Genomic DNA, 21,060 nt, shown 5'->3' with positions numbered 1-21,060 from the left:
TCTGCCGGCGTTCAACGACAAGTCGATGGTATCGTCTATACAATTAGAGCTGGAGCAGCGGAGGGATGAAGCAACGATTCGAGAAAAGTCCGCCGGGCAAGTGAGCGAGAAACCCGAAAAAGGCGGCAGGAAGGGCCCGCGGAACAAGCCATCGAATCAGGAAACTGCAGAAGGGAAAATCAATGGTGCAAACGGTGCAAACGGTACAGGAGTTGGCACAGGCGGGAATGGAAGTGGAGGGCGCAAGAAGAAGAGAGGCACTGGCGGCAAGAGTCAGAAGGCGGCGGCTGCGGCGGCTGCGGGGACTGCAGCTGCACCAGCCGAAACGGGTGATGGAAACAATAATTCAAAATCGACATTGGAGCACAAGGACGAAGTATCTTCAGAACCAGCAGGATTCTTGGCTGCTGGAAGGTCAAGTGAAAATGATGGAAGGAAGAGTGCTTCGAGCCAAGAAACCGTTGTGGATTCAACGTCGAGTTTGACACCAATCAGACCACCATCGAACGCGCCGGCACTAAAGTCGATTCAGGTGACAGACATCGTATTAGGATACGGAAGCCATGGAACGGTGGTGTATAAAGGCACGTATGACGGGCGCGCCGTGGCAGTCAAGCGACTGTTGATTGATTTTTATGATGTTGCGTTTCACGAAGTTCGGCTGTTGCAAGAGAGCGATGACCATGCGAACGTGGTGCGCTATTTCCGAAGTGTAAGTTGACGATATGTCCAACGGAATGTTTGATCCGCATCAATGTCAAGCATCTTTACTTGGACTAACCAGTTGCTGATGACCCTAGGAACAATGCGACCGATTTTTGTACATAGCACTGGAGCTTTGCTCGGCTTCCCTGGACGATATTATTGAGCGCGGACATATGCAGCCGTATCGAGATCTGTCAGCAACACTTGAGCCGCAAAAAATTCTCTTCCAAATTATCTCTGGTATCCATCACCTTCACAGCCTGAAGATTGTCCACCGGGATATCAAACCTCAGAACATATTGGTCGGCGAGCCTAAACGCAAACCCAAACCATCGAAATCGTCACTGTTATCAACATCGAGTCTTTCAGCAACACCACCACCGCCACCTTTGGGATCCAGCGGAATGATCACCAGTGTTGTTCGTGCCAACTCTGTCCCCTCCCCAGCACAAGATCTGTATCCTGGCAGGGTTTTGATTTCGGATTTTGGACTGTGTCGCAAGCTTGAGAACGATCAGTCGAGCTTCCATAATACGACTGTGCATGGCGGGCGAGGCGGCGCAGGAGGAGGGACGATTGGCTGGCGTGCCCCAGAATGCTTCTTGGGCATGGATCAGGACGATGAACTGCTTCAGGCGATGGTCAATGGGACCGTTAGTGGTACACTCGCAGATGATTCTTCGTCGTCTAGCCAAGAAGTCGGCGGTTCCGGCTCATCCGGAGGACGCGCCAACAGGATGACCCGTGCGATCGATATCTTTTCTACAGGTTGTGTCTTCTACTATGTTCTGACGAATGGCGAGCATCCCTTTGGGGATCGATATTCTCGTGAGCGAAATATCTTGCTGAACCGACCGAACTTGAGCGGGCTGGATGCCTTGGGCCAGGAGGGCGTGGAGGCCAAGGATCTGATATCGAGGATGATTGCGCACGACCCAGCAGATCGACCGGATGCATTTACCGTAATGCACCATCCATACTTTTGGTCGGCAAATAAGCGGCTCATGTTTATGCAGGATTGCTCGGACCGATTTGAGATTGAGGACCGGGGCGTAGACGCGGACCTGCCGAGTCAATTGTTAATCAAGCTGGAGCAGAACGCGAAGGAGATTTTGGTTAAGGACTGGTATAAGGTGATCGATCGGACCTTGGTCGAGAACTTGGGCAAATATCGCAAGTATGATGGAAACAGTGTTCGTGATCTTTTGCGTGCCCTTCGTAACAAGGTAAAAAAAAAAAAAGACATTCGTGTGTACGGTATCTAGTTCGGTCTCGGTAATGAATTTGAAGATCACAGAGTTTATAACGCACTGTTTACTTTATTCTATCAAATCCATAGAAACACCATTATCAGGATTTACCCCCGCACGTCAAGCGGGCACTAGGAGATCTGCCGCACGGATTTTTGAACTACTTTACGTCGCGGTTCCCAAAGCTGATGTTGCATCTGTATTATGTTGTGGCCAACGATCCAGAACTGAGGAACGAGAGCATGTTTAGGCATTATTTTGTAGATTGAGAGCATTTGAACAATGAACAATTAACTTAACAAGCAAACGGCCAAAACGAGCATATAGATCAGAGTGATTGCATATTATTGAATGGGAAAATGCAAGGAACAACAGTTGTTTATATTGAACATGTTTTTGTTTTATAATGAGTACTAGTATAATGTATGGGCGTTCTATGCAGAGGGATAATGGTTCAATCGGTAGAGCAAGACCTTGCCCTTGTCGTTTCCAATAGCGAGGTATCCGCTCCTTGGTGAGAATGTCAGGCAGGTGACATAGGAGAGTGGGGTACCGCTAGTGGGCCAGTTCGGGAAGACCTTGAGTGAGGGGATATGAACGAGTCGAAGCTGGTCCTTACGGGCCTTGGAAGAGATGGCCAAAATCTGAGAGTCGTGGTTGAAGCGCATGGTATGGATAGACGTGGTCAAGTTGCCGATCGCACGGAGGGACTTTGGCTTGTACGTCGTTAAGCAAGTGCGGTCGTAGACGTTGACGATGCCGCTCTTGGATCCGACGGCCCAGAACTGGTCATTCGGCGAAATCGCTATACAGGTGGGCTTGAATCCGCCCTCGTCCAGGAACCGGTGGAGACATTTTCCAGAGCTGATCTCCCATTGATAGATCTCTGCATCGCCTCCGACAGAGTACAGGTAAGTGCTGTCGGAGGACCAGGCGACGGCGCGTACGTTACCGTTCATCTTCATGTTCTTGACCCATTGCTTTGTCGAGCTCGAGACGAGGATGATGTAACCATCTCGACCCATGAAGGCGATCCACCGACCGCACGGCGAGAGTGAAAACTTTTCTAGACTCTTTTCCTTTCGTCCATAGATACCGTCGCTCTTATCCACTTTCCCGGCCTCGATGTCATAGGTATAGAAGTATTTGCGCCGTCCCGAAGCCACGACCGCGTTTCCAGAGGCTGAAAAGGCGGCCATGTAGACCGGCATGTCCTTATAGAAGACCGACTGCATCATCTGGTTCAGCTTGCCGTCGATTTGGAAGAGTCGCAAGGTCCTGTCGAATCCAGCGGTGAGCAGCATTTGGCCGTTAGGGTGGAACTCCACGGATTGGATGACGGATTTAGAGTAACCCATCTGATTGGCGTTCTTGACGCGGGTGACAACGATGGATTCCGGAGACATAATCCTGAGTCTCGTTGATTTCTCGAGGAAGCCCTTGCTGGTCGTCAAGATCGAGTTGTCCTCCTGCTCCAGTTCCTCGTCCGAGTATTCGTCAGAATCTGATCCTGCTCCTGCTCCTGCTCCACGACGACGACGTTTCCGCGAGCCTTCTGGAAGAGCCCAATTAGGAACTGGGTACACCTTTTCAAATCTGGGAAGAACGAAGCAAAGAAGAGGCTCCATGTGAATAAGAAGACAGGACAGGTATGCATGGGTGCGCTCCGCTTGGATGCAATTTGGTACGGCATGTGGGAGTGAGTCCACTTACTGTCTTCTCAATCTCTGCTCGTAATCGACGCCGTTGACAATATCTTCGGCCTCTTCCTTGCGTAACTTCTTCAACCGGTTCACGGATTTTAGCGAGATCGACAGAGTCTTGTCATCCTCGTCCACCCATGCTGGCTTTCCTCTGTAGATTTCTACAAGGCGATGCAATATATAACACGACACGATTCGATGTTAGTTTTTTCACAGTTGCTCAAAATCGAAAAGTAGAATTCTTCTGACAACATCCTTATTGAAATGACAACGTACCTGAGAGTCGGTCGATATTTGATCCCTCATCCTCTGAAGCGTTCGATTCCTCCTGATCCTTGTCCATATCCTCATCCTCATCCTCATCCTTGTCATCCTGCTCATCTTCGTCAATTTCTTCCCTCATTACGGGTGTTGGTCCTGTATCCATAAAGAACATATCCTGACCACCCGCATCCACTTCTTCCTCGGCATCGTAATCAAACTCATCCAATGCATCGCCTTCTTCGTCGCTGCTCAACTCGTGTCCAGCCCTCGAGAGTGTCTCACCAATCAAGTCTTCATTATCACCAAAGATCAAGTTCTCAAGCTCGACCTCGGATTTTTCCTTGGGTTTCAAGTCATCATTGTTGTTGGGTTTGTTCTTGGGTGTGGCATAACCCCGAGCGGTGAAACGGCCTTCGGCCATGTGGGTGGCAGGCCGGACGTTGGTCTTCCCCAAGTTCTTAGTTGATGACGACGACGACTCCGTCGAGGCGCCCTTGGATTTTTTTGCCTTGGGTGCCATGGTTGTGAGACGTGTGATATTCTGTAAGGGCCTGTATTGATATGATGCTTCTTTTCCCGAGGGACAAAAGGGGTGGGATGGGCGTAAGGATGTATATAGGATGCCGACGAGCGGTCGCTTCAAGACTGCATGCAAAGGTTTCTATGGCCTCAAGAAAAAAAGAAAGAAAAAAAAAAATATAAACACTGCCTCAAGCCACAAATATGCAAGTCATCACTCATTTTTGGTGGCAAAATAACCCCTTGACTTGAATGAACCAAGTACGATTTTTTTTTATCATTGAAAGACATTGCATCGTTCTTATTAATTGCATGAGACATTAAATGGACAGCAAAAAGGAGTAAAAGGAAAACGTGGTGGGGAAATATTAAGCGAAGGGTGGTATAGCATAAAAAACGGTCTACGAGAGATATGAAGCCATGACCGGCACGGCTTTCATGCTAAAAAAAATAAAACGTGAAGGCATAGTACACTAAATAAAAGGAAGAAAGGAAGAGGAGTGTTGCCTGCGGATCGCACGACCGCAGACAGATTGTAACCATCAAAATGGAGGGGGTAGGGGGTAGGGGGGGGGGCTCGTGAGATTCGTCATGGCGTCAAGGCTGGTTCCGTCCTGCATCGTCTTTGCACTTTTAGAACCTGTCGGTCGCCACATGTTCATATTTGTAGGATCAGTTCGCGAGCACTATATATTTCAAAACAAATAGGATTATTAGTCAGCAAAGCGGATACCGTAGCATCCCTCTATCAATGGTACCATGAAAACAAATTAGTGTTCTGTGCCTCTTTATTTACCTCCAATCTCCGAGGATCGATCAGGTCGTGTGCGATCCATCTCGTATTTCATAGCCATCTTTTCGTCTTCTCCAGAAGAATGGGCGTCGTCTGAGTGGTTCTCGCGAATAGAATTCCTGACGTATCCATTGTGCCCATCCTGTCGGGGAGACCTGTTGGCTGTCGATGCAACTGACCCAAGTGGTGCCCTTGACGCTGCTACTACTGCTGCTGCTGCTGCTGAAGGTGGGGTTGACGAGCGTGAGCGGCTAGAGCCGATATTGGCAGATGTTGGGGTCGACGGTGAAGCGGGTGATCCTGATAGAGGCATCGGGACACCCTCAGATCTACCCTCAAAGCTGTACTGTCTTGATGGACTGGTTGCAGATCCGTACTTCGACTTTGGACCAGCCATTGTCGATGCGCCGTTGCCATTGCTGCTCTCTACTGCCCTTTTGGATCTGTCGGGTGAACTGTTCTGACGCTGCACCCTGCGACGGTGTGCAGAGTCCATGCTCGCCTTCTTGTGAAGCTGCTCCCGTTGCTGTTGACTTTGCCCTGCATTTCGAAGGACCTTCGCTCTGACGGCGTCCATGACTGCATCGTGGTGGATCGACTTGCGCTTCAAATTTTGGCCTGCTGCTGGGGACAGGGCCGACGTCGGGGAAATATCATTGTCCTTGGGTGTCAGGGGAGGTGGTATATGGGATTGATAATCCAGGTTCGTCACGGGCGAGGACTGAGCGGACGAAGATGAGAGAGCAGGCAAGGCATAATGTCGCCCAGAGGCCTTGCTCGAGGGTGGGCCTTGCTGAGGCAGTGGTAGCAAAGACCCAGTATGCTGTGGAGAAACTCGTTGGGAGGAGGACGGATGCTGCTGTTGCTGTGCGGGATAGCTCTGTCTCACTGCAGTGTTGATTTTGAGCGACGGAGGTCTGCCCTGAGGACTGGGTTGCATATGAGCCTGATCCTGGTATGGGTGGTCATGCTGCAACGACTGCCGACCATACTGTTGATGTGAGGACTCTGTTGCGGATGGTGTGGGATAGGCCGAGCGATAGGGCGCTGAGGAGGCGGAATAGTGGGCACTGGTCGAATCTGTGGTACTTGCGGGGGCGTATGGGCGTCCTGGAAGATGCAGGAAAGACAACAAGAAACAAGGGTCAGCTTAGCGTATCTAATAAATTAAAAATGAATGCCCCCCCCCTCCCCCCCAATGATTCCCTCCCTTTTTTAGGTGCGTTTTTTGTACCTATACGCCGTACAGGGCGGAAAAACGATGCAAGCGAAAGGAAAAATGGGCTGTGTAGCACGTCGAGTCGAGCATGCATGTGCATCTCGTCGTCAGCTTTGACCAGCGGCTCTCATTGCCACCTTTGTATACAAGAACAAAAAGGAGGTGGGGGGAGTACCACAGGAGTGAACACGTTCACATTCATGGAAAGAAAAAACAGGCCGGATATGTCTATGAATGGTGCTGGCGAAGAATATGCCAGCAGCAATCAAGGCACCCCTTTAATGCCAAGAGCGTGGCAAACGTTCTATTGCATGGAGGGGACCAAAGGCAGAATAATACAGGCGGTACTTGCCTGTTGCTGCCACTGTTGTTGCCGCTGCTACTGGGGGCGATCCCCGTCGTTTCTCCAATGCGAGATCCAGTTCCAGCTGCTTGGACTGCAGACGAATCTGCTCGGTCTTGTAACGTTCCTCCTCAGCTTTCCGCTAATCATACGGTCAGAAGACATGAACGTGTAGAGATATAGGCGTCAATGGTCAATGGGGCTGCTGCAGACATTGGGTCATCCTTGATCATTCTTTCGTCGTTTGAGACCGACAAAGGCGTGTCTGTCTGTGTCATGCCGCATTATTGTCATTTAAGTAATGTACGCCCATTATTGCATTTGCGTTTGTCCTGTCACAACAGGGTCCCCGATCCAACCCATCCGTTTCAGGACATTTAAGGTCCCTCGGACACAATGGATGAATCATCCTGAAACAAAGAGACTCAAGCCCGTTACCTCGTCTTCCTTGGCTTTGGCGTTGAGGATCGATACCAAAAAGTCTTTGTGTGCATCCTGGTACCGTTCCAGGATGTCAGCTACAGTCATGTTGGGGTACGATGTTGCCCCGAGTGTTGGGCGAGGACGATTGTGTAGGCTACCGTGGAAGCTAGGGAACGCGCGGTGGCCCTCGATGACACCTGCAGACAGAGGGCCCTGGATATCCTGGTGATGGTGGTGATAGGCCCTCTGAGTGTGAGAGGAGTAGTGGTTTTGTTCTCGATGCGATTGCAGGTGCTGAGGATGCAGCTGCTGGCGAGGCTGTTGCTGCTGCGACTGAGACGAAGACTGGGACGAATGGTGGTGGTGGTGTTGATGGTGCTGGTGCTGTTGCTGCTGGTGCCTCTGGGCGCCAGGATAGGGCTGGGCAGAATGGTCAGGATGATCGACCATGACGAAGTGTGAAGAGGGGGTATAGGTCTGGTGTAGGTGTGAGCAAATGCTATCTGTAAAAGCAATTGGGGAAGTTAAGGTCGGCAAAGGTGTTCGTTTTTAAAGAATCTACGTGGAGTGCACGCCGCAATGGTTAAGGAGGTATCATAAAAGAAAAGGTTACCTCGGTCGTTTTTTATGTTGTTGGTTTATTCAGGTCTCGGGTTACTGTGTGGTCCTTTCTCAGGTGAGATGATCATATAGGAGGTAAAGAAAAGACAGATGATGGGTGGATGCGTGAGGTGTGGATCTTTTCAAAAAGTCATGCGGAGCGTTGGTGAGATGGATGTGGACGAGGGATGAAGCGAGGGTAGTGGAGTAGTCATGCAGAGAAGGAGGAAGGAGGAGGAGGAAGAAGGAAGAAACAAAGTAGCCGGGAAAAAGAATACTTGTATGGGTAGCCTCAATGGGCTGACTACAATGGCTCCGTGAGTGTCAATATTGATATGCTATACCACCTATCAAACCACTACCATAGTCTCCTTCCATGCACATGTGCAGGTGAGCAGAATGCTTTTCTTCAGACAGCCTAAGGCCCCATCTCTTTTTTTTTTATCTTTTGCTCCCTGGAGCAACAGCCTCATTGTAACGCCATATTCGAAAAAAGATGAGAGGAAGCTAGCCGGAACCCACGAAAGAGGAGTGCCATGGAAACATTGGTAACGCAACGGTTGTTCCTGAGAAAAAAAAAAGGATAGGACGCGTGTTATTCGCGTTTGTGATACTTTCGGATGATTTTCAGGAACCAGGAAAGAAAACCCCGCGACAGGACCCTCATTCCCGCGTTGTTACACTCCAGTCCTAGCCGTGCAAACGATAAAACGATCAATTATACGCTGCGACTGAAGTGGCACTAATCGAATATCAGCTCCTCTTTTTTCTGGAAAATGGCTTTCATTTGTATCCCCATTAACCATCTTGCATCGCAGCTCTCATTGCCCATCTCTTTAATCCTCTCTTTGCTCAGCGTTTCATGAAAGTGGCACAAGGAACGCGCATGCATGAACATGAATGTACATTCATATCTCGATGCCATTGGGATTGAAGGGTAAAAGACCGTGTGCTCTTATTTTCGAGGCTCTTTTTGTCCAAAGGAATGAATAGCAAACCTGTGGGTCAATTTTAATGCAATTTAACGAGCCGCTGAAGTCTGGTAGAGAGCACTAAGACGAAACAACGACACCGGCAGCATCGCACTATTGCTCAATTCAAAGGCAGATAGAACAGGCTGGCCCACAAAACTGTGTCCTTTGGTCTACAAGCAACTCTCTCTTACCCGCGAGCTGTTAGTCCGAAACCCAATTGACTGCAGCTTTCGCGCCCACACAACATTGCTCGTGGAGCCAGGTCAAGAGCTACCTATCGCATCCAGGCTCCCCATAATGCATTGTAGCGTAAAGATAAAATACAACCTGACTTCTTGCAAAGCATAGATTCAGCGCGGTCTAGTTCATCCATTAAAAACTTTTTTTTCATGCCGAACTTTAACTTCGGTCTGACGTGTGGCGCACCGAAGTGATAACTATAAACGCTATTCAGACGATGGTTATCGCGAAAGGACGCGTTTTTATAATTATTATTGCGATATCTTTGTTTAGAGATCTGAATGGATTATCTTAAAAAGGTTGTTGTGTCCTCACTAACCGTGCCTTCTTTCCGTCTCTGCTCTCTCGAAAAGCTGGCGGAGAAAACTCGGTGATACATCGAATCGGGAGTTCCTTCTGGTAGAGCCAGGAATGTTTTGATGTCAATTTGAACCCTGTATTTGCGAGTAGATATTGGCGACCTGCCTGTCGCTCAATAAGGAAGTATGTAGCCCACCATTCTTTTTGGGGGCCCAGCAAATGAGACCTGAGATACTGTGCCATGTCTTGCTCATCCTTGACACACAACGCCGAGAATACGTCTATGATCGCCACAAGGAGAAAGACAACAGTCAGCGCAGAGGCCACTACATGTACTGTACGACAATGTATAACGTCTTGTTGACCCTGTATTCGATGCATTGCTCACTCGTATCTGTCAACGCTAGCGATGCCATAAATACCTTTAGGTAGCGATCGACGTCCAATATGTCAAGATACATATCCAACTCTGCGAAGGGATATCAAACATGAACCCGCAGCTGCCGAGACGGTGCTTTCTTTAGGACGCCAAGAGATCAATCATCAATTTCGAGAATCATCATTGGTCCGTGGAGCGCGCCGTTCTCAAGAACGACCACACAAAACGCATTATTTTCTATAGACATCCAACAATAGCAATCAGACCTGGTCAGTGTGGATGTGAAGAACCGTTTGGATGTGCCTTTTCTATTTATTCGGCAAACAAAAGGACATTAGAGCCATGTTCGTCATCCCCCACTCGCCATCGGGCATTCGCTCTTTTTATTCTTTATCCAGGGGTTTTATTGTGTCCATTGGGATCTAATTTTTATGACGAACCCCTATTTTGTGGGTGACATGACCATGCGAGTCACTGTCGTAATGGTAATGGTACTTCGCCGGGCTATGACCCGACCCTGACCTGGCATGCCCTGACTGAACACTTTCTTTCTTCTTTCTCTCCTCCTTTCTTCTTTTTCCACTAGTCTCCATCCCGATCCACCTCCCCGCTCCATCCTCGCTCATCCCTCCATTGCGAATCACCTCTTCCAACCCTGCCCAAACCAACCCAACCAACCCAACCCAACTCACTCAACTCAACTCAACTCACCTTACGCAGTGTCGGCCTTGCTCCCCCCTCATCCCCCCTGGCGACACTCTCCCTATCCCCTCCTCTTCCACTCTACAGAAATGTCATATATCACCAAGGACCAGCTCAGTAAGTCCTCTCTCTTAGTGCTACAGACGCACCTCCATATTATGAGCACTGGTTTTGTTGACACGAGATTTATGATGTCATTTTCAATAGACATGTACCTGCAAAAGGTGCACAGCCAGTCCGGAGAACTGGGCACGAATGGCACTACAAAATCCCGCTCCACCCTCACGGGCCCTCGTCCCCCGACCTTCGGTGCCATGGCCAGCAGTCGAAAGATCTTCCAGAACAACAATTCCTCTACAAGCCTTGTCTCACCAATGACCCCAACATCCATACAACTCGACCATGCTGTCAAGAACCTCAGTCTTTCCTCCACCCCCACCACCGTGAGTCCAGGATCCTCAAGCCCTGTCTTAGAATCTATGGGGGAGACAGGTGTCGAGCCCGTCATGGAGTCAATGGGCTCGGATAACTATGGACCAGAGGATCCCCTGTATCGACAAAGCCCTGGCATGGCCAATGGCCATTCGCAGCATTTTGGAGCCATGCATGGACAGCCTGGGTACGGTCCAGGACATTCACAAACATGGTCTACCGCAGGATATGGCATGGGAGCACACTATCAACAGCAACATCCAAATGGATATGGGGATCATCACTCGATCCCTCAGCAGTTTTACCACAACAGCCAGAACCACAATCACCAGCAACAGCACTCTATGCACCTCAGTCAAGAGCAGTATCTGCAGTTGCAGCAGCAGCAACAGCAGCAATATCAACAACAGCAGGAGTATCTTCGACAGCAGCATATCGCCCATGCAGCAGCCCATGGATACCAGCCTTCACCGACACCATCGCCCCATCATCAGAGTCCAATTGCATCCCATATGCAAGTCCCGGCTTCAGGATCACCAGCCTCGAAAACAATCACGCCGCGGATTGTGCCTATTGTCGACATCCCAAAGTACACGGTCGTTAATCCGCCCAGGGCTGGAATTGAGAATACGAACGATGACCAGGAAGGCGATTGGGTTCCAGACCCTCCGCCAAGAGAGTCTCCCGTGAAGAGTCCATCGCGGCCATACACACCCATCGAAAGCGTTACACCAGTAAGGTCCCATACCCCCCAGCTGGATATCCACATGAAAAAGCCAGCTAAACCCCGGGATTCACAGGTGAGGCCACCAACTACAGCAGAAAACTCAGAAGAAGAGGATGACAGGGTGCCCTTGCCTCCACCAAGAGAATTCCGACGCAAGAGCGCAGCGTCACCTATACTTTCCTCTGCCGCTAGCACTCCATCGATGCGGTCCAACACCAATGGTGTCTTCAAATTAAATCCTCCATCCAGCTCAACGGTTATGGCAACCACCACCTCATCCAAAAAACCTGTTACCGCAGCCCCTGTAACTATGCGAGACAACCCTGCAAAGACCAACGCCATCGCTACGGACGGAAAGGAGAGTAACATGTCCAGTCCAAAGACCGCTCCACCAAAGACTACTACCAGCTCTGTGATTAGTCCGACGGGTATAGCAGCGACTACGACTGCCAAGCCTAATCCCTGGACGACTCGCAAAGCCGTCGGCACTCTGAACAAGGATCCTGCTTTAAAAAGACCAAAGCCAGCGACGCTGCGTTCGGCTACTCCGACTTCGAGGAAACCACTGGATATGGGCGTGGGATCGGCCTCACAGAGCCCAACCCCAGTGACGACCACTCCGGAAATACACCTGAGTAGGGAACTCCCACAGACCAGACCGGAAACGCCACCATCACACCCTGCTGCGCCCATGCTGCAGATGTACAACCAAGGCCCTGCACAGATCGATATCGAGCACGACAGCAAATGCATTGCCGAGCAAGAGGACCTGCAGACGATGATCCCTCTGGCAGAGGATACATCCAAGGAGATTCTGGTCGAAGAAAAGCCGGTGCCAGTGATCGATACGACGCCAACATCGTCTGCAAACCCGTCTCGGAACAGCAGCTCTGGCTCCAACAAGTCAGGATCAGGGGCAAGAGCAAAAAACCAGACTGCATTCACTTGTGCAAGTTGCGACGAACCGATTTCGGGAATGATGATCACAGCGATGGGCAAGCGCTGGCATTCAGATCACTTTGTGTGCTGTGTGTGTGACCAGAACTTGGAGCATGTTCAGTTTTTCCAAAGGGACGGATTGCCGTATTGCCACTTGGATTACCACGAGAAGTTCAGTCCCAAGTGCGGACACTGCAATTCTGCCATTGAAAACGTAAGTCGCTTCGAATCCTTTCTGTTAATTGATGCGATGACTTTAATTATCGCTATGTTAAGATGGTGGGCATGGATTTTTGTAAACGTGTCTGATGATGTTTCTTTGTTCACATAGGAATGTTTGACGGCGTTAGGAAAGAGCTGGCATCCGGGTCACTTTTTCTGTCGGGAGTGTGGTGATCCATTTGATGAGGATGGATACATGGTGCATGACGATTACCCATACTGCGAGAAAGATTACCTGCGACTGTTTGCGCCAAAGTGCTCGGGATGCCAGGGTCCAATCCAGGGCGACTTTATCAGCGCCTTGAAAGGAAAATGGCACCGTGATTGCTTCGGATGCACTGTAAGTGATGTTCACTGGTCTATGCCTTTTGTAAGCTGCTTGTTTCTTAGGACGATTTGTTCACTCGTTTTCTGTCTATGCATCTCATTGGCTCTGTAGGTCTGTCATATCGGGTTCGACGGTATGTCGTATTATGTCGAGAGCGGAAAACCGTACTGCCAGACGCATTACAAAACCGGGAACAGGCCATCTGGAGGCTCAGAAAGCGGTAGCGGCTCGAGCTAGTAAAAAGAAGAAGCATTAGATCCGAGCAGATAGGTCACATAGATTCTTGCTCTCCCTTATTACCCATTCGTGTCCTTGCGCGCTATACATGTATCGCATAATAATATGCATCTTCTCCAATAAAGAAGGTTGTAGATCGAATGTTTTATTGAGCAGCGAAGAAATAGGGGCTGTATGACTCGTGTGTGCGCGCGCGTTTTAGACCTTCTTGGGGCGTTCGATGACAGGGAACTTGAGCTGGGAGAGGATCTTGCCCTCGGTACCAAGTTCGCAGGCGACGGTCTCGCCAGGCTTGATGGGACCGACACCGGCAGGGGTTCCTGTCAAGATGACATCGCCCTCTTGCAGCTTCATGATTGATGAGACATATTCGATCAGCATAGGGACCCTAGCAGCAACAAGCAACGGCGAGACACGTTAATGCAATTCAAAAGGTGCATAAAAAAAACATAGACACACACACACGTTGTGTTGTGTTCGCGACGATGAGATAGATTTACTTGAAAATCATATCCTTGGTGTTTCCGTTCTGCTTCGTGATCCCGTCGATCGTGAGCTTCAAATCGACATTGTTCGTATCCGGAATCTGCTCCTTCGGGATCAACTCTCCCACGGGCGTGAAAGTATCATAGCCCTTTGCTGCACTCCAGGGCAAACCCGCCTTCTTGGCGACATCCTGCAGGTTGCGTGCAGTCATGTCTAAAGCCAGGGTATACCCCGCAATATGCTTATGCGCCTCGGATGCGGGGATGTCCCGACCGTCTTTCCCGATGACGACACCGAGCTCAACTTCGTGATGGACTTCACATCCTGCGGGGACCTCGATCGGTTGGAGGTTGGAAATGTAGGAGGAGGTGGGCTTGAGGAAGAAGAATGGGGCCTTGGGAACGGCGTTGCCGAGCTCTTTAGCGTGCTCGCTGAAATTGCGGCCGATCGCAACGATCTTGCGGCCGTGGGTGATGAAGTTTCGAGAAGCCATTGAAATGAGTGTGAGTGCGAGGAAGAAGTTGAAGAAATAGGCACGAAGTAACCAATTTCAGGTACAGTCAGCGTCTCATTCACAACCACTCAACGGCAAAAAAAAGGAGGCAGCCGTTTAAAACGGGCAAAAAAATATACTTGCGACTTGTGTGGATTGAACACACGACCTTCAGATCTTCAGTCTGACGCTCTCCCAACTGAGCTAAAGTCGCGTTCGCCGAAGAACGACTGTTGAATTTTGGTCGCGGACACTCGTCTATATTCTCATGTATAATTTAAAGTTCACTCAACTCTGAACGCATTTTTTTTATAAAAACGACCACTAAAAAAAAAAAATTGCCCGATCAGGCAACAATGAGACTCATTGAGACCTGGAAGCAGCTATTTACCACCACCAAGTGGATTGCGACGATCATGGTGACAAAGTTCGTGAGCAGGATCGAAGAATTTGGCAGGACCAAGATATGGAACAAACGATGCGAGGACACTGTCGCCTGGGAAAAGTCAGTTGGAATCACCTTCATGAGCAAACGCGCCGGAGGACGCAACGGTGATCGGAGACACCAACGTAGTGTTGGTGATTTCTCTGATTTGAAAGGGAGACGGTTACTTGCAAAGGAGATCCAGAAAGGTAGACGGGCCGCGGATTATAGGGTGCTACAGCATTGCTTGGGGCGAGGGAAGTTGGACATAATGGAGGGGTTATTCGGTTTAAAAACAACTTTATTAACATTGGATCTGGATTAGGAGACGTGTATCGCGCAACAGGTCACGCAGGAGTTAGGTTAGGCTAGCTATGCGACATGGGTTATGAATTTGACGCCTCGAGCCAACATAGTTGGTAGGGGATGCGGCTCTGCCGTGCATGGAAGGCATCTATGGCTTCAAGGCCTTTGCGGACCATGCGTCGCGTGCTCATGGGGATTTATGTTAATAAAAAAAAAAAATTGCCCGATCAGGCAAACGGACGTTGCACTAGCCCTGCGCTGGAACCTATAAAGCCCACACGTCCCCGTGGGTCCTAGTTATCAAAAAAAAAAAAAAAAACTAGCCCTGCGCTGGAACCTGATGCAGCGGATCGGACGATACTGAACTGCCTGTCAAGGAGGAAGCGGTTGACAACCATGGAGGCAATGGAGGAAGATAACCTTTTTGTGACAAATAGTCTTCGGCTTTTAACATACTGATGTGGTATGGTAATTGTTGCACAGGCCCTTGCTCGCAAAAGACAAAAAAAAGAAAAATCACTGTCATGGTCCCAGAATTAACCTCATGTCTTTGAGGGTTCACAAATGTCATAAAAACATTCTGTCATGGTGTTGTATCTGTTTAAAATACTCTATCACTCTGTCATGGGAGTTGTATCCATAAATACGACCTTTTTCAAGCGAGAATAGGTCGACGATAGAAAGCCTACTTTTATATTCAATCCAATGAGTATAGCTAAATGACACCTCCTCTTTGTTCTCGTCCATGTGCATCGTGTCGATGTTATTTGAGACTATGGAAGATTTTAGCGGCGAGTGAGGCGATAACGGCGGCCTTGTGAGCGTGTTCCAACCGCCCGAATGCCTCGATAACACTAACGCCCTTCTGATCCCTGATCCTTCCCAGCGTCTTGCCTCCGTAGCCACCCTGCAGAGAGCGTATTAAAAAAAAAAAAAAAAAAAAAAAAAGAAAGAAAGAAGAAACAAGAAAAGAACAGAGAAAGGTATGGTAAAAAAAAATAAGATAAAGAGGTTAGCAAGGTCAGTGATATCCTTTTGCACCAGGGCAAGATTTCCGGTGAAACTTACGAGCAGGGCTCCAGGGACGCCTCCACAGATGAATCCGAGTGCAGCGCCTGAGGCCATGCCAAGGGGCGAATAGAAATTGGTCGGGTTCTGGACTTCGGGCCGAAGCAGCTCCTCAAAAACGCCTCCAAAGACCGAATCGGGCTCTGCACGATGTGCCGACGACGACGACCAGTTGCTTCTCGAGGCACTGTTCCGTGATCGTCTCGCATTGTCGTATTCCCGTCGTCTCTGTGGACTTGATAGCACATAGTATGCATCTTTAAACAATAATAAAAAACCAGTCTTATAAGAAGAAGGAGGAGGGATGACATGCACTCGCTTTGAATGCAAACATCGCCAGCCGCTCAAAGACGTCATTCCAAGGAAATGGAATGAGAAGCAGACTCATTACCTGCGACCTGTTGAAAAAGAACGGTGGCCTCCTCCTTCGACAGGGGTGCTCCATCAGGCCCACCAATGTTTGTGGTCCTGTCCGGGTGTGTCCTCAGTGCTTCCCGCTTGTAGGCCTCACGAATCTGCTCCGTTGTGGCCGTCTCCGAGACCCTGAGGAGAGCTATGGACGGATGGCGAGCGTTAGTTTAAAAGATGTCTGGTCTAGCGGATTCCTGAATCAACTGTAAGGGAAGGCAGAGGGAGTGAATGCACGCCGCATACCATAGTAATCCGGAAAGTTGCTCATGGTTGTGTGTGTATTCTTGTAGGGTCTGTTAGGTTTGGTGGTGTATATGAGGGGAGAAGAGAAGTCGAAGGGGAGAAAAAGAAGTGCGAGGCACAGGTCAATGCCAAGAGACTCCAAAACTCCAATTTTGGTGTCAAACCATAAAATGCGTGGCGTGCTCAGGCCAGATCCGCACGCGTCGTCCTCTAAGCAGCGTTACGGCGCGCGTTATGCACAGCGGCATGCTGCTGACCCTTTGCACGAAAAAGAGGCGCCTTTATCGTCTTTATTCATCTGTAATTAATGCCTGATCAAAGCATTGCATTCAAAGGGCTCCGTATGCAGACTTCACCGCGAACACCGAGTAAACCAAAGGAAAAAACACTCAATGCGGATGCTTGCAGGGCCAGGTGCCAGCTGGGCACTGGTAGCAGAACTGTTTTCCACAACGACATGTCATACGGTTGCAACCTGATATAGAATTTTAACAATTGAAAGCCATACGGTATTCATCCAATCAGTCGTTATCCAAAAAGAAAGTCAGTATCACTCTACCAATCCAGTGGAAACATACCTGCGGTTTTTTCGACCATATGGCCACATCCAGGGCACTGCCTCCATCTGTTCTGGGCCGCAAGTTCGTTAAACGATCTGTCGTGTTCTGCCACTGTCTCCCCCGCCTTGGCTTGTTCACACGTTTTCCCTATAAATATGAAAAAAAAAAAAAAAAAAGGCCGAGCCCAAGAAATGATATTAACAACAATACTGGTAGCACAAAAAAACACCACTTCAGTTCATTTCTCGTCCACGCTGACCTTTATGGGCATCCTTGAAGCACATCGCACAGAAATGCTCATCGCAGTATGGACAATTTGCGTTCACCAGCACCAGTTTGTGCCCCTCATCCTCAAAATCCAAGTCGTCTCCGTCGATCATTCTGTTGCACTCATGATTAGGACAATGAATCTATACAAACACGCGTGGAAAAAAAAACGCGTTAATGCCGAATGCTACTCGATGTAACACTCCAAACATGCGCGCATACCTGTCTCTTCACTGCTCGCTCGAGCCCGAGTTCATGCCATCGGATAGCCCTCTCTCCAAGGAGACTCTCCACCACATGCGCCGGTACCGGTTCTTCGCACGCTCCCGTAGGACACCGGATCGGCCAGATACCATTCTTCATCTGCGTATCAAAGTACTTATTAAGACACGGCGAACAGAACAGGTGACCAAGATCACAAGGAAGAGCACATCCAAGAGCCAGCGATGTACTCTGATCATTGTTATCGGCCCTTAGTTCATAATAATACGGCCCGGAAGTTGTGGGAGCCGTAAGACTTGCAACCGAGGACGAGGACGCCGAAGAGGATCCAGCTGCATTGGAACTGAAATCCAAAGACGAGGTGTTGAATGCGGCAAGGAGCTGCTCGTACTCATAGGCTTCTTCGTCCTGAAGCGGGATCCATTCGAACTTCCCGAGACAAATATCGCATGTCTCCACACGATATGGTAAATGTACCATGATCCTTGAACGAGGTCGAAGTTGGGGTCTTGAGCGGGCTCTGCGACGTTTCGAGGTGAGCAGAAATCTGAAAAATGCCAGGAGGGAGACCATATCGTAGAAAGTGTAGGAAGAGAGTAGGAACCGAATCAAGTCAGAGGACGAGCTTCTTTTTCTTTGTCTTTGTGTGATTCTCGTGGGCGTGAGTTACCTGATACTGACTGATGGCATAGAAGGTGCAGCAGATCAGTAGCTATACTCATCATTTCCATCGTACTTAAACAAGCGAAGCGCGTTTTCATCGGTTTGTTTCTTTTATTTATGTTTATGTCGCGTTTCGGTATTCGAAGGATTCAAGAGATATACAGGAAAACAAATGCGGAAGAACGATGACAATAATTACAGATAATACAGCAATGTTACGAAAGAGAAGTCAAAGAACAGCCCCTTGCATTTACGGCGTATTGGAGTGGTCGCAAGACTCTAGGCATTAGGGTCCAAAAGAGGTCGGTTTTCACCCTCATGAAGGGCCTTGGGAGGAGCGCACACATGGGGCTCGATGACTCCGTTGAAGACAAAGGTTCCATAGACCAGCATAGCAAAACCTATTTCCAGTCAAGAATGTAAAGAAAGTATTAGCGGTCGAGTATTTGTTACACAGTAAATCGAAATCAGGAACGGCCATGCATTTCGCCACTACAAGACACATACCGAGAACTTGCAGAGGGATGAACTTTTCCCATCCGAGATAAAGCGAGATGGCCCAGATGAACATAGTCCTGCAGGAATCGATAGTTGAGCGGGATGTTGCACAGATGGTCTTCGTGACAGAGATGCCGAAAAAGTTGAACGACGAGATACTGAACAACATAATGATCGCTGGGATCCAAATCTGGGGATACGTCTTGATCTGTTCCCATCCAGCATTAAGGTCAAACATCGAGCCGGGGTTGCCGGCTCCAAGCGTAAAGTGAAGGATGGGCATCGCCACCAAGACAGAGATCGTGCCAAAGAGGCCCTCGAAGCCGACAGCACGAAGAGGTGCGACATGGAATCCAGACAAAAACTTCTCCTCAATCACAAATTGTGCCGCAGTAAAGATCTGGGCAAAGAGAACGAGGTAGATGCCGAGGATGGCCTTAGCAGCCTCGACGCTCTTGTCCGAGTCGGGCTCATCATCGACGACTGATTTGCCATTCTGCGAGATGACCGAGGCCAGGCCCACAGTAGCGATACCCATGACGATCGTGAACAGCGCGAACCACTCGAATGCACGGAGACGCCTGCCCAAGAAGATGACCGAGAGAATTCCAGTGAAGATGACCAATGCTCCTCGCAACATTTGGTAGACAGACGCAGCGCAGTAAATCAATCCGACATTCATTAGCTATAGCGAGGCAGCACAGAGAGCGATGTGTGGTTAGTACGGGCTGGCAGCAAGGTTGATGGATGCAATTGGTGTCGATGCTCCTTGGTCGCAAAAAAGACCCTGCCAATCAATATCCGGAGAACCGAGATATAGTTGGCGGGGATCTCATCTCCTTCATGCGTGGAAGCGAGTGGGTCGATGGAAAAAGTCCGTCCTGTCGACTGCTCCCCGGATCTCCTGAGACCAATATTGCCATGATAAGGAAGAGAATAAATGGAGGCAGTAAAACGGGATCTCGATCCTCACTCGTTTCTTACCGTGCTTGCGGTCATGTCACAGAGGGTGGGCAACCAGAGCAGGAGGACATAGAAGCCCTCGAGCTTCCTCTTCTTGGAGCCAGCAGCGTGGCCATGACCAACGGTCGCAGGAGCGACGATGAGACCATCGGACTCGACTACGACGGGAACCTCCTCCTCCTCCTCCAGGAACAGGTCGGCCCACTTGGCACGGCCGTATCTTTCTGCGATGTAGGCAAAGATCGAGGCAGCGACCAGACAGAGGGTCTCGCCGACAAACATGTTGAGGGTCTGCCAGATGGGCTGCTCGAAGTGCTCATGGGTGCTGAGGTCCGGATTGTCGCAGTTCTTGACACAGGCCTTGTCCTGGTCTACAGAACGAGCGAGGAGAGAGAGGAACCTCATGTTAGTCCTGGTATCCACTTGGCTCGCTCCTTTTGCAGGGGGATGTGCTGGGTCACCCCAAAAAAAGATGAAGGGGGAGGGGGGCCCTGCAAAATACATCCCCACACAACGAGAAAAGGAGCTCCCAATCCAGGGGAGGGAGGAAGAAGGTTGAAGCAAAAGAAGGCTAGATCCCACCGACCGAGTACGCGCATACACCCACCGCAACGCACACACGGCATGGTACTATGATAATTCAGTCATCATAGTAAGGCCAGTTCCGTTTTCCACTCTGGTGCTGTCGAGCCATCCGTAACCACGACACCATTGTCCTTCTGAGGAGTGTCTGTTGAAGACCACCGACTCTGAGAGGTGTGAATGAAAGGAATGAAAGGAATGAGCAGAATGACATACACTTTGAAATGACCGTGTTGGCAGTTCCGGCGACCAACATGCCAACCACCAGACCGACATTGCTCCTGTTGATAGACATTGCTGTTGATATGGGTTTGTTGCCACTGAGAGAGAAGCTGTCTTGACTTGTCTGTCCTGTTTGATTGTCCTTGGTTGTCCTCGGCTGTTCTTGCTGTTCTTGTTATTCTTGTGTGGAGAAGGCGAGTTGGGTTGAGTAGAGTGGAGTGGAGTGGAGTGGAGTAAAAGAGAAAGAGAGAGAAAGAAGGGTGCGTTTTAAGCGCAATGATCGACGAGTAAAGGAGGGAAGAGGAGGAGAAGTAAGGAGACGAAGGAGGGATGGTGCGATGTGCCCCATCCAC

General features: G+C 49.5%; 8 protein-coding genes and 1 non-coding gene across 9 annotated transcripts; 3 read left to right on the top strand and 6 right to left on the bottom strand.

Annotated features, from left to right (window-relative positions):
* Window positions 1-550: 550 nt before the first annotated feature.
* On the top strand, window positions 551-2,224 carry BC939DRAFT_399605 (kinase-like domain-containing protein; the record flags this gene model as incomplete). The annotated part of the gene is made up of 4 exons (XM_051552490.1): window positions 551-712; window positions 801-1,045; window positions 1,175-1,931; window positions 2,045-2,224. Coding segments are annotated over 4 exons (1,344 nt in total), but the record flags the coding sequence as incomplete, so codon positions are not given.
* Window positions 2,225-2,389: 165 nt separating this feature from the next.
* BC939DRAFT_399532 (WD40-repeat-containing domain protein) lies at window positions 2,390-4,343 on the bottom strand (the record flags this gene model as incomplete). The annotated part of the gene is made up of 3 exons (XM_051552480.1): window positions 2,390-3,551; window positions 3,669-3,807; window positions 3,935-4,343. 3 exons carry the CDS (start codon window positions 4,341-4,343, stop codon window positions 2,390-2,392), a joined length of 1,710 nt encoding a protein of 569 aa, XP_051410041.1.
* Window positions 4,344-4,937: 594 nt separating this feature from the next.
* On the bottom strand, window positions 4,938-6,642 carry BC939DRAFT_238412 (uncharacterized protein). Its single transcript, XM_051550919.1, has 3 exons — window positions 6,469-6,642; window positions 5,238-6,344; window positions 4,938-5,127 (listed from the first exon to the last, which is right to left on the bottom strand). Exons 1-3 carry the CDS (start codon window positions 6,551-6,553, stop codon window positions 5,114-5,116), a joined length of 1,206 nt encoding a protein of 401 aa, XP_051410040.1. The 5' UTR covers window positions 6,554-6,642; the 3' UTR covers window positions 4,938-5,113.
* On the top strand, window positions 6,426-7,090 carry BC939DRAFT_238402 (uncharacterized protein). Its single transcript, XM_051550918.1, has one exon. The coding sequence runs from the start codon at window positions 6,542-6,544 to the stop codon at window positions 6,977-6,979; it is 438 nt and encodes a 145-aa protein (XP_051410039.1). The 5' UTR covers window positions 6,426-6,541; the 3' UTR covers window positions 6,980-7,090.
* Window positions 7,091-12,351: 5,261 nt separating this feature from the next.
* Window positions 12,352-13,299, top strand: BC939DRAFT_399597 (uncharacterized protein; the record flags this gene model as incomplete). Its single annotated transcript, XM_051552489.1, has 3 exons — window positions 12,352-12,726; window positions 12,844-13,074; window positions 13,174-13,299. The coding sequence occupies 3 exons, from the start codon at window positions 12,352-12,354 to the stop codon at window positions 13,297-13,299; spliced, it is 732 nt and encodes a 243-aa protein (XP_051410038.1).
* A 198-nt stretch (window positions 13,300-13,497) lies between these two features.
* Window positions 13,498-14,278, bottom strand: BC939DRAFT_399526 (uncharacterized protein; the record flags this gene model as incomplete). Its single annotated transcript, XM_051552479.1, has 2 exons — window positions 13,498-13,687; window positions 13,800-14,278. 2 exons carry the CDS (start codon window positions 14,276-14,278, stop codon window positions 13,498-13,500), a joined length of 669 nt encoding a protein of 222 aa, XP_051410037.1.
* Window positions 14,279-14,419: 141 nt separating this feature from the next.
* On the bottom strand, window positions 14,420-14,492 carry BC939DRAFT_t131. The gene has a single exon. It is a non-coding gene; the product is annotated as a tRNA-Phe (tRNA).
* A 976-nt stretch (window positions 14,493-15,468) lies between these two features.
* On the bottom strand, window positions 15,469-16,819 carry BC939DRAFT_458297 (DnaJ domain-containing protein). Its single transcript, XM_051556580.1, has 4 exons — window positions 16,731-16,819; window positions 16,468-16,629; window positions 16,077-16,333; window positions 15,469-15,915 (listed from the first exon to the last, which is right to left on the bottom strand). Exons 1-4 carry the CDS (start codon window positions 16,753-16,755, stop codon window positions 15,772-15,774), a joined length of 588 nt encoding a protein of 195 aa, XP_051410036.1. The 5' UTR covers window positions 16,756-16,819; the 3' UTR covers window positions 15,469-15,771.
* Window positions 16,820-18,533: 1,714 nt separating this feature from the next.
* Window positions 18,534-21,000, bottom strand: BC939DRAFT_458293 (uncharacterized protein). Its single transcript, XM_051556579.1, has 4 exons — window positions 20,702-21,000; window positions 19,925-20,274; window positions 18,950-19,625; window positions 18,534-18,843 (listed from the first exon to the last, which is right to left on the bottom strand). Exons 1-4 carry the CDS (start codon window positions 20,778-20,780, stop codon window positions 18,722-18,724), a joined length of 1,227 nt encoding a protein of 408 aa, XP_051410035.1. The 5' UTR covers window positions 20,781-21,000; the 3' UTR covers window positions 18,534-18,721.
* Window positions 21,001-21,060: the final 60 nt, after the last annotated feature.

This window comes from Gamsiella multidivaricata (genome assembly GCF_025024155.1).
Source record: "Gamsiella multidivaricata strain RSA 2152 chromosome Unknown BC939scaffold_53, whole genome shotgun sequence".
Taxonomy (NCBI): domain Eukaryota; kingdom Fungi; phylum Mortierellomycota; class Mortierellomycetes; order Mortierellales; family Mortierellaceae; genus Gamsiella; species Gamsiella multidivaricata.
The sequence above is the reverse complement of the archived record's forward strand: the minus strand, read 5'-3'. Positions and strand labels throughout refer to the sequence as shown.